The sequence below is a fragment of the Rhinolophus hipposideros genome, assembly GCF_964194185.1.
Source record: "Rhinolophus hipposideros genome assembly, chromosome: X".
Lineage (NCBI taxonomy): Eukaryota > Metazoa > Chordata > Mammalia > Chiroptera > Rhinolophidae > Rhinolophus > Rhinolophus hipposideros.
The window spans coordinates 6,328,424-6,340,589 of NC_138046.1; the positions used below are offsets into that span (position 1 = coordinate 6,328,424).

Consider the following 12,166-nt stretch of genomic DNA (forward strand, 5'->3'; position numbering starts at 1 on the left):
TTGTCAGGCTGTTCCACAGACTTGACTTGTTCTCTTTGCAGTGCACAGGGCGAGGCCAGCAGGAAGCCCTTCAACTGAGACACAGAAAGAGCTGCTCCAGGAGACCTGCCTGGTATTTTGTTTCCTTCAGTACTTTCTCCCCTGGCCATCTGGACCCCCCACACACACCTCCACAATGTTGAGCTGGGTGTGCAAATTTTAAATTGGAACAGTGCTGCCAACTTACCCTGCAGAGACAGGCTCCAATATACACCATCTTCAACAGAACATAACAATGATTCTAGCCTCCCACCCTCACTCAAATTGATGCAAATTCTTCAAATTTTTGCCAGTTCTAGTTTGTCTTTTGAAAAAATTAGCAAGGCTGAGCATCTTTTTCTGTGTTTATTTGCCTTTGTATTTCTTTTCAGATAACCTCCTTCTTCACATTCACAGCCAAGTTTTATATTATTGGGTTGTTTGCTTTGTCTTAAAAAATATCTTTAACAAAATTAGCCCCTTTAAACTGAGATGAGTATTTTCCCATTTGTCTGTTGCTACACATACGTTTTGGATTTTATGTAGCCACTTTATCCTTATTCTCCTCTGGGATTCCTGAGCTCAGACATATTTTCAACACTCCCAGAAGATATCCACTTGTGTTTTTTCCCAGTAGTTTTAGTGTTGCATTTTTCTGTGTTTATTCTTTGGTCCACCTGGGATTTATTTTGATATGAAGGAATGAGATAAAAATCCACCTCTGTGTGTGTGTGCTGGTGTGTTCAAAGTGGAAAGCCGATTGTCTAAAATGGCATGTATTGGTGCTGGAAAAATTCAAATGCCACATGCAAAAGAATTACAGTAGACTGCTATTTAACACCATAAACAAAAATTAACTCAAAGTTGGTTAAGACCTGAAATAATAAAAGGCATACCAGAAAATACAAGTAATGAACTTTTGAATCTTGGTCTCAGAGAGGCTTTTGTGAACTTGACCCCAAAGGCAAAGGGAGTAAAAGCAAAAAATCAATGAATGGGATTACATCAAAGTAAAAAGCTTCTGCACAGCAAAAGAAACTATCAACGAAACAAAAAGGCCGCCAATGGAATGAGAGCAGATATTTGCAAATACCAACTCAGACAAGAGGCTAATATCCAAAATATATAAAAAACACATACAACTCAACAACAAAAAAACAAACGATCCAATTAAAAAATGAGCAGATGATCTGAACAGACACTTTTTGCAAAAAGACATACAAATGGCCAACAGATACACGAAAAGATGCTCAACATCACTAGTAATTAGGGAAATGTAAATCAAAACCACAATGAGATAGAGGCAGCCCCGCTAAAGACCCTCCCACACCCGACAGCCGACCCCAGCCTCCATGTGCCAAAATCAAATCCTGAGACCAGCTGGCCAGAGAGCCTATGATGGGCCAGAGTCCAGCCTGCAGTCAGGCCATGTTCGGTGACAGCAGCGGCCCAGGCACCTGAGGCCACTTCCCAGCCCTCCCTGTCCAACATGCTCAGGGCCACTGCAAGATGAGGAATGGCCACCCAACCCAAGAGGAGGTGCCTGTCTCCCATGGCCAACTCTGAGGGGACCTGCATCAAGGAAATTTCCATCAGAGGAAGAACATCGCTGCGGGGAAGTCAACACTCATGAATAAACTTAAACAAGTCTGCGAGGATTGAGAAGTGTGGTTCCTGAACCTGTTGCCAGATGGTGCAATGTTCAAAGTATTCCAGATGAATTTCAGGTACTGACAACGTCTCACAATAGTGTTGGAAATGTTCTCCAGATGACGTATGAGAAACCTGAACAGTGGTCTTTTACCTTCCAGTCATATGCCGGCTTCAGTCAAATATGAGCTCAGCTTGCCTCTCTCAATGGCAAGATAAGATGCCGAGAAACCTGTATTATTTTTTTTGAACAATCTGTGTGTAGTGGCAGGTCTATTTCTGCATCTAATTTGTATGAAACTGACTTCATGAATGAAGTAGAGTGGACAATTTATCAAGACTGGCATGACTGGTTGAATAACCAGTTTGGCCAAAGGCTTGAACTGGATGGAATCATTTACCTTTGAGATACTCTATAGAAATGTTTGAGTAGAATATATGCACGTGGGTTGACGTCATCAAAATGGCAGAGTGAGGTGAGCCTCTGTAAAGCTCCACTGGAATTTACAACTAACCTAACAACAATAACTCCACAAAGGACTCCCTGCACAGCAGACAGGAAAGACGAAGAGGCCACTACTGAATTCACTTAAAGGTGGGAGAATCCCACGAGCAGAAGAGGAGGGAAGGGAGAAGTGCGGAGACGGAGCCGCGCGGACGCGGGATGCAGACCTAGCCCAGTGATCTGAGCTCGCTGCATCCTGGAACTATCGCAGCTGCGGGAGAGGGAAGGACTCGGACTGCTAGGGCTCCGTTTATGACCCACAGGGCTGAGGGGGCAGCATATAGCACGGCTGAACCCAACGCTCACAGCAGAGACCTCGGAGAAAAGACTGAGGGAAGAAGGCTGAAAATGGTGGTTTAAGCCCTCACTGCCGAGCAGAGAACGGAAGCCTTAGGCACTGAGACTAGCCACCCCCTCCCTACCCTCCCAGAGCTCGTCCCGCCCCCACCTGCCTGGTGCTAGAGGCGGAACAGTAGCAGTGTCAGATCAAAAGAACAGAATATTTGCTGTTCTGAGAACTGTGGACCGCAGACACAGATTCACAGCCCAACTAGTTCTGGCAAAGGGGAGGGAGCTGTGGAAGCGGGACCGGCTGTGGTGATGGTCACTGCCATTGCTCTGGGCCACCTCTAACAACTCACTCCGCCCCTGGCCCCACCTATCTGGGCGGATCCCTGCAGGAGTAAACAGAACGGCTGAAACATACGGGCTCTGAATCTGGTGCAGAAAGAGCTTTGGAACTTCAAAAGCTCTTCACATACCTATCAACCTGTTGCAGAAGCCACTCCTGTAGATGTCTAGGAAGAGAAATAGTAAATCAGTGATTGCCATGAATAACCAAGGCAACAAGATAGCTCAGAAAGAAAGTGAAAAGTCTCCAGAAAAGGAACTTAGAGATATGGGAATATGTGATTTAAATGACAGAGAATTCAAGATTGCAATTCTGAAAAAACTGAACGAGATGCAAGAAAACACAGAAAGGCAGTTTAATGAACTCAGAAACACAATCAAAGAACACCATGAGCATTTTACAAAAGAGATTGAAATCTTGAAAAAGAACCAAATAGAATTTCTGGAGATTAAGAACTCAACAGAAGAAATTAACAATAAAATATCCAGCTTAGGTAGTAGAGTTGACCAGATGGAGGAAAGAATCAGTGACATCGAAGATAGGAACCTGGAATTTACACAGAGGGAAGAAGAAAGAGACTTGAGACTTAAAAGAAATGAAAGAACTCTACAAGAACTTTCTGACTCCATCAGAAAGAGCAATATAAGAATAATGGGCATACCAGAAGGAGAAGAAAGAGGGAAGGGAACAGAGAATATCTTCAAACAAATCGTCGATGAGAACTTCCCAAACTTGTGGAAAAAACTGGATCCTCGAATCCAAGAAGCAAATAGAACACCTAATTACCTCAATCCCAACAGGCCTTCACCAAGGCACATTGTATTGAAGCTGTCTAAAATCAATGACAAAGAAAGAATCCTCAAGGCAGCCAGGGAAAAGAAGACGGTAACTTACAAAGGAAAGCCCATTAGATTATCATCAGATTTTTCAGCAGAAACTCTACAAGCTAGGAGGGAATGGAACCAAATATTCAAACTATTGAAAGAGAGAAATTATGAGCCAAGAATAATATATCCAGCAAAGATCTCCTTTAGATATGAAGGAGGAATAAAGACCTTTCCAGACATCCAGAAGCTGAGGGAATTTTCTAATACACGACCTGCACTACAAGAAATACTAAAGGAGGCTATTAGACCACCATCAACAGGGACAACTTGTGGCAACCGAAACATAAAAAGGGGGAGCGTAAAGGCCTGAACTGGAATATGGGAATAGAGAAAGTAAGTCTAACACTGGATGTTAATGAAGACTTTGAAGCCAAACTCCACAGTCTGGTTGAAAGGGTCAAAGACTTTTTGAGCACTTTGTGATCTTGCCAAAGACTACAGGCTGGGAAATGATTCTAGATACTTCAGCTTTGTGTATCTTCATAGGCCATATTCACACAAATCTCTTTAGAAAACTCAAGTTTTTGACCGTTTTTGTTCCAAGAAAAGAAATATTTTTTGGTGAATTCATTGCAAAAGTTTGTGACCAGTTTCTCTTCTCTTCTGTCCCTTTCCTTCCCCTTCCTCCCTCCCTTCCTCCCTCCTTCCCTCCATCCCTCCCTCCTTCCCTCTCTCCCTCCTTTTCTTTCTTCCTTCTTTCTTTCATGGAAGTTAAACAAAGACATTGAATTATGTCTCACAACAGAAAGTGTGGAGGTAGATGTTTCCACAATCAGTATAGTGGCGAAACCACATCATCCAGGACATACCCTTTTTCCGTCTTCCCCCTCTGTTATCCTCCTCGGCAGGTTGGCGTTTTCTCCTGGGCTTCTCATCTCACTGGCAACCAGTTTCTTAACTGGAAACTTTAATGTTACATAGTAAATGGTAATGTGTCCTGTGTGAATTAGTGCAAAAGGTTGAAAGTGGAATTTAAGAACGCTCTAGAAAAAGGATTAAGAACAGGTGACTCTCCTTCCACCATAATATATGTGCCAGATAAGACCACGTTTAGTATTTAATCACTTCACTGACATTATTAGTGTGTCTATAACACATTTAGAGAGAAGCAGGTTAGACTTTGTTCCCAGTTTGTAATGGCATAACCTATCTTACAAGTCATTTAATCTTTTTCGTGCTTTTGTTGCTACAGGTGTGGTATGTGTGAGACTTCATTCATCGTTTTGCATGGGATTTGGGATGATCAAAGAGGAAATGTTTCTGTACTTAAGAGATAATGGAAGGTTATCACATGAGTAAAAAATTTAATTTATATGAAGCTTAAAATAGCTACCTGCTTTTTCCCTTCTGAGACTGTTCTCTTAGAATGAAATATTACTATTACAGTTAAAAGACTCATTTAAAGTATGATTGTCTTTAACTTGGAGGTGGAAATATAGTTTTCCCTACATTTCTTCTCATTTTTATAGATAAAATGTTAGTGGCACCTAGTGAGGGATAAGTTTTCCCATTTTATTCTTTATTGACTCTGCACTGGGAATGAGTGGTCTTTTATTACCTTTGTACTTCATGAGGAGTCAAAAGAGAAACTGAAGACAAGGTAGGATTATCTTCTTAGTGGGCTTAGTCCCAACTGTTATTTCCTGCCGCATCCTGCTAGTCCCACTGTCTGGATTAATTAGGCAGCCTGCTCTTTTCAAGTCAACACATTTCTACTTGGAGAACATCATGATTATTCTTTGCTTCATAGTTTGCTTTGCTTCTCTGTAGGTTAATACCTTATTTACCCTCCCTCCCTTCTTTGAGAGCAATTACTGATAAAATCATCCTGCTTCACATGTTATCTACCTTAAAAGGATTAGCATTTTTGAATGTATATTAGGAAATATATGTTAATAAAGAAGACAAAAGGGTGAAGTAGTTGTAATTTTCAAAAATCTGCATGGATTCACTTTAATTCTGTATATAACTAAAGATTATTTTCAAGTGTTTTTCTTTTTTTTCAAACCATGATGAGATACCACCCCACACCTGTTAGAATGGCTATTATCAATAAGACAAGAAATAACAAGTGTTGGTGAGGATATGGGAAAAAGGGAACCCTCACCCGCTGTTGGTGGGAATGTAAACTGGTAAAACCACTAAGGGAAAGAGTATGCAGATTCCTCAAAAAATTAAGACTAGAGCTGCTGTTTGACCTGCATTCCCTCTTCTGGGTATCTACCTGAAAAACTTGAAAACATATATCTGTAAAGATACATGCACCCCTATGTTCACTGTAGCACTATTCACGGTGGCCAAGACATGGAAACAACTGAAGTGTCCTTCGTAGACGATTGGATAAAGAAGATGTGGTACATGTATACAATGGAATATTACTCAGCTATAAGAAAAGATGAAATAGTGCCATTTGTGGCAACGGATGGATTCTGGCAAATAAAGTATCGTGCAAAGTGAAATAAGACAGATGGAGAAGGGCAAGAATCATATGATTTCACTCATATGTGGGACATAAAACAGAAAGCAACAAATGTACAAACAAAACAAACTCGTAGAGACAAACAACTGTATGGTGGCTAGCAGAGGGGAAGGGGGCTGGGGATAGGATGAAGAGCGTAAAGGGGGTCAAATATATGGTGATGGAAGGAGAACTGACTGGGTGGTGAGCACACAATGCAATATAGAGATGATGTGTTATAGACTTGTACACTTGAAACTTAAATAATGTTATTAACCAGTGTCACCCCAATAAATGTTATTTAATTTTTTTTTTTATTTTTAAAAAATTTTTTAAAAATTTAAATGCCATTTATTCAATGTTGTCTTTATCATTTATTATATTTCTACTTTATCATATACTAAACTTCCATATAGATTTTTAAGTTCTGGGCTCTTAAGTTCTGGGCTCTATTCTGGGCTCTTTTTTCCATTTCATTCATCGGCCTTCTTATTTACTTAGTTATTATTTAATTTATATTTCCTAGGACACATTCTACCTAATTACATATCTTTGGCAATATTTTCCTGCCTATTCTCTGTATGCACTTTTCCATTTGTATGTTAGTATCACTATGTTGGTATTTTAATTGAGTTTGCAATGAGTTTACCGATTAGCTTAGCAAGAATTGGCATCTGTACTATTGTATGTTTTGTACCAAAAAGTGGTATAGAAGTCTATTTACTTAAGCATTTTTTGATGTCCCTCAGTAGAGTTGCACAGTTTTTTAATATAGCAATTCAACAAATGCTTATTGAGCACGTGCTATGTGTCAGTCACTGTGTTTGGCGCTTGGGATCCAGCAGTGAGCCAAGCAGGTTGAGATGCCTGCTCTGGCATAGCATGTCACCCCAGTGGGGAAGAAAGAGAAGAAGCAAAGCACCAAGAAGTGAGTAATGTAGTGTTAGAAGGTGATTGGTGCTATGAAAGCCAGGTGGGCAGGGCAAAGGGGGTCGGGGTGCCTGCGAGGTGGACCTTAGAGGGCATGTTTACACAGGGAGGTTGATAGGACATTTTGAAAAGGGGGCGGGCATTCGTTTTTTACTTATTTGTTTGTTCCCCAATGGTGTGGTATTGGCCCTCGGTTTTATTCTTTAGTTTTGTAATCTATTTACAACTTGTTCTGAGGGATTTTCTCTTTCAAATTAATTTTCATTTAATTTACAAAAAACCCAAATCATTACACAAATGTAATTTGCAAAGTCAAGTAATTCTACAGGGTGTATTATGAGAAGCGACAATCTCCCGTATCCCTTTCCCTCCTTTTCTCCTTTTCTGAGGCAACCACTAAATATAGCTAAATAGCATACTTATAGTGCTGCTTCTTGATTTTCAGGTTTAGCATTATCTATTATTTCCCGCTCGGAGAAAGTTAAGAACCTGACCCTGTTTCACCACTCTCCCTTGCAACCACCACAAGCAAACACACGTGCTTCTCCCACCCCATCCGCTCACTATAGTGACATCAATCAGCATTTGCAGTATAATTCTAAGTGAATATTTACAAATGCATTTCCCAGACATTCCTGGGCAATCTGACAAGTCTACCTGAGGAAATCTTCCCGAGCCTGCATGAATATTTAGCAATGCCAGATTTGACCTAGAGTTGATCATTTCTATTGAACTTTCAGAGGATCTATTAAAGTGTAATTAATTAAAAACCTTTTGAGTGCCTGACTACTGGCTCTGCACTATCACCTGATTTTCAGCCTCTTCTCTTAACTTCAGTGGAAACATTTCCTTTCGTCAGCCCAGCTCTGTCACCACCGTGCGTCCAAGAACGTCAAGCATGGTAGACCACTCCTGAGTTGTATATCTTCATGCCTGGTCCCCAGTAACCATGGTGTCATTTCTGACTCCCGATTACCAGGGCTGTTCAGTTTTGGGTTCACACTCAGCCACCTCTCTGTCCGTTGGGGTCAACATCCACCTGAGGCCTGTGTCCACCTGAGCACTGGCGGAGAGACAAAGGAGCCTTCATGGCCAGGAAGGCTAATGCTCAACATGTTGATGCTACTATGAGGCCATTGTGTTCTGATGTAAATGCCCTGCTGGTGGGTGGTGGTGATGGTGGTGGTGGTAATGCTGGACTTTTTCCTGAATGAACACCTATATTTACAGGCTAGTTACATTTGTATTCTCTCAGTCAACCCTCCGAACAATGAAGTGAGATAATTACTACTTATTCCGTGTCAAAGACGGAAAAATCTAAACCTGACATTAAGTATCACAGCTGACTTCAAATCACACAGCCAGGAAGGGGTAGAGTTGAGCTTGGGACTCTGGTGGTCTGTGTGGCTCCAGCTCAAGTCCATCCTTCAGGCAAGTCCTGCCCTCAGTTTCCATTCTAAGCAGACTAGTGCTCAATTCTCATCTGCTTCAAGTCTCTGTTTGGTCCTCTAGTAATGTGTAAACTCTTGCACTCATAAATGAAGTTTCCCCAAGGAATAGGCAGGCAGTGGTAGTTTTAAAACATAAGTCAGACATTATGTCTTTGCAACTATTTAAACCTATCGAAAATTTCAATTACTAGTTTAAAAATGTGTGTGTGTGTGTGTGTGTGTCTGTGTGTGACATAGTTTCACAAAAGTCTTTTGGAAGAAAGTGAGTAAAACTATTTGAAGTGCACTGATGAGGTAGACAGAAGCTTGGATACGGCCTTTGCAGCTGTAATCAGAACTGGCCTCAGCCGTCTCCTTTGTCCTCTCTGAGACTGGAACACAGCAAATGGCTATGACAAGCCATCCCGGAGTGCCTCACAGGAAAGTGAATTCGCTTCCCAGCCTCCACTGTGAGCAACTCACTGCTGGGTCCCAGAGGCAAAGATGGAAACCACTTCTGGGACTTCTCACTATTTTTAGAATCCAATGTCATGAAGGCATGAAAGCCTTCATGTGGGAAGTGAAAGTAAGAAATGTGAGGAACTGGAGTCACATGATGAAGATGTGGCTGAACAGCCTTGGGGAACAGCAAAGAGGGCTCATTTCCTTGACAAGACCTGGCTGTCGGAAGACTTGGGGTGTACAGCAGAGGGGTAGGGGTAGGCTGGTTTCTCTAGGACTGGGGTGAATACTTTTCTGTCTTATTCTGACGTTGGAACCCTGCAATGTTTCATAATAATCTGACAAGCTGTCTATGTCTGTTGCTTCTCTCACTCTTGCTTTAAGACAAAAGTTGAATGCCACCAGGAAAGGAGAAATGAGTAAGCACTACTCTAAGCCAGTGCTTCCCGAATGTTAGCGGCATCAGAACATGCCCCCCACACTGCAGGGCTGTACCCCAGAGATGCTGACTCAGGAGGCCTGGGGTGGGACCTGAGAGTCTGCATCTCTACCAAGCCCCAGACGATTCTGATGCTGCTGGTCCACGGACCCACTTTGACAAGTGCTGCACCCCGTGGATGGTGAGCAGAGTCGCATGAATTCGCCTTTGTTTCCTGTCTCTCTCCTCCTCCTCTCCGACTGTCTGTAGAAGGAACGGACTGGCTAGTTCTTACTCCTTCTCCACGGGACAGGAATCTCAGGAATCTGAGATGTCACTTCTTCCCTGATTAGAATTGGTTAGATACCCTTCCTGGGTGGTCTTGTAGGAGACCATGAAGCCCCTTCCTCCAATATACTTGATGTCACATCATATTAAAGTTGTTTTCTTTTCTGACACTCCCATCAGATAGTGAACTCTTTGAAGGCAGGGACTGTGTCTGGGAGGTTGCTGGTAGTGAGTCTTTGTGTGAGGTAATGAATTCTTGAACTCCAAAAACATGGGAATAGAGAAGGGATGGGTAGGAGAGATTTTGTAAAGGAATGTCCTCCTCAGTGCCTGCTCTACAACAGGTGTCTGTAAATGCTTCTTCAACTAAATGGACATATTAACAGAGCTTTTTTGACTGATGGGATATGGAAGGTAAGTTGGAGTAGGGATTTCACCTTTGGTGAACAGCTAATATGTGCCAGACACTGATAGACAGCAAAGTCGAAAATGGCATCGACTTAGAGGGAAGTAAGGAATATCGATGAGTTTGACATTGCTCAAGTGGCATTTAAGGTGATAGCAAATACCCAAATGGAGGTGCACATCTGGAGATTTATTGATTATAAATTACAGCAGAGTAGTTAGGAGCACAGACACGGGAGGTAGACACTTGTCAGTAGTCACACCAGGATCTCAGATCTCACCAGTCCAGTGTAAGAGAGGTCAGTCCAGACCTTGCCAACCAAAGAGAATACTTGCAACAAAGTCCAGAGCAGCCAGCCTCACCCACCTGCTCACACGTACATAAGAATCAGAAGGGAACAAAGAGTCACACATCAGGGCAGTCCTTAGGGCCCTCCCTCCCCTGGATATCCTGACCTTCCAACCTTCACTTTTTCCTTTCTCTCTTCTCCACGCTGAAGACTTATTATGACTTGCCTTGAAGAGGCGGGAGGAAACCATTGCTGGTCTTTCAGCCCCAGCCTCAGGGTGAGAAGGGGCACAAGACCTAACAAAATTGTGCCAAGCACATTTTCCTATGCCACCACACTGTCATCCTTCTGTGCTTGAATGACGAGGCAGTAGGTTTCCCCCTGTGATCAGGTCTCATTTAGCCCAGGAGAGGCGTGGTCCGAAAGCTTGGTGGATCCTCTGCTCTGCCTTCCTCAAATACTGTGTTCACACAAGTCCAGGGCTCCCAATCCTTTTTGCTAAAGGACTGCCTATTTTATTTTCCCAGCAGAGGATGTAGGGATGGGGTGGGCTGCTGAAGCTACTGGTGGCTCAGAGGCTGTAAACCTCAGGGATGAGCTTGTGTCAACAGCTGGTGTGCTTTAACCAACCCAGTAGCATAATCAGTGCGTTCGTTGTTGACAAAGAGCTGATTCATCTGCTTTCTCTTCCCACCTGTAGCTGAGGATATAGGAAATGAATTACCAGGCAATTGGGAACCATAGCAAAGGGACTGAATTCATTCTTGTGGGACTGTCCAAGCACCCCACATCCCAGAGGGTTCTCTTCTGGGCACTGATGTTTCTCTACAGTATGGAACAGTATGATCATGTTCCTGGTAGGAGTCAGTTCTCAGTTCCCCACCCCGATGTACTTCTTCCTCAGCAACTTGTCTTTACTGTGTCTCGTCTTTTCCACCATCTCTTACAGTTCCTGTTTTGCCCAGCTCACCATCCGAGCCTTCATGGCACTGGCTGAATGTTTCCTTCTTGCCGTTATGGCTGACGACCGATTTGTGGCTACCTCAGACACCCTCAGGTACACAATGGTCATATCTTCTAGAGTATACATTTTAATGTCTGTGCTTGCGTGGATGACAGCCTTCCTGCTCACTGTTATGCCCATTCTGTTTTTTCCCATCAGTTTCTGTGGGCATAATTCAGTCCATCACTTCTCTTGTGAAGTCCAAGTCATGTTTAAATTGCTGTTCCAACACCATTTTCCTAGAGGTTATGATGACGGTGTGTGCTGTCATTTCAATGCCAGTCCCTTTAATTTTCATCCTTACCTCTTACCTTTGTATCCTCAAGGCTGTCTTAAGAATCCACCCAACCGAGGCCAGGCTTAAAACCTTTTCCACATGTGGGTCTCACCTGGTCGTGGTCACCATCTACTTTGGGACACTAATATATATTTATGTGAGACCCCAGACCAAAAAGTCTCAAGATGGAGACAAGATCGTATCTACAATTTACGCAGCAGTGAACCCAGTGCTAAACCCCCTCATCTACAGCCTGAGAAATAAGGATGTGGAAGTGACTTTCAGGAGAGTGACTGGTGGGGCCAAGCCCTGATGCCCCAGTCACAGGACAGCGTTGTGGGTGGTAGGACAGCACCAGGACTTTACCTGCCATGGCAACTTGGCGTATGCGAGTGGCACTTTGGAAATGGGAAAGGACTTGCAAAGCATGCGAATAATGAAAGAGATCACATGAGCACAGAAATTTCATGGCATGAAAATATAAAACTGCCGCATGACACATGCATCTTAAATC

At 42.8% G+C, this 12,166-nt stretch overlaps 1 protein-coding gene and 1 pseudogene across 2 annotated transcripts; both read left to right on the forward strand.

The window, feature by feature from the left end:
- Positions 1–1,534: 1,534 nt before the first annotated feature.
- LOC308494497 (deoxycytidine kinase-like) lies at positions 1,535–9,595 on the forward strand (annotated as a pseudogene). The gene is made up of 2 exons: positions 1,535–2,112; positions 9,459–9,595. The product of its transcript is annotated as a deoxycytidine kinase-like (transcript).
- A 1,492-nt stretch (positions 9,596–11,087) lies between these two features.
- On the forward strand, positions 11,088–11,965 carry LOC308494499 (olfactory receptor 13H1-like; the record flags this gene model as incomplete). The annotated part of the gene is given in 3 exon segments (XM_081042272.1): positions 11,088–11,198; positions 11,203–11,594; positions 11,596–11,965. Coding segments are annotated over 3 exon segments (873 nt in total).
- Positions 11,966–12,166: the final 201 nt, after the last annotated feature.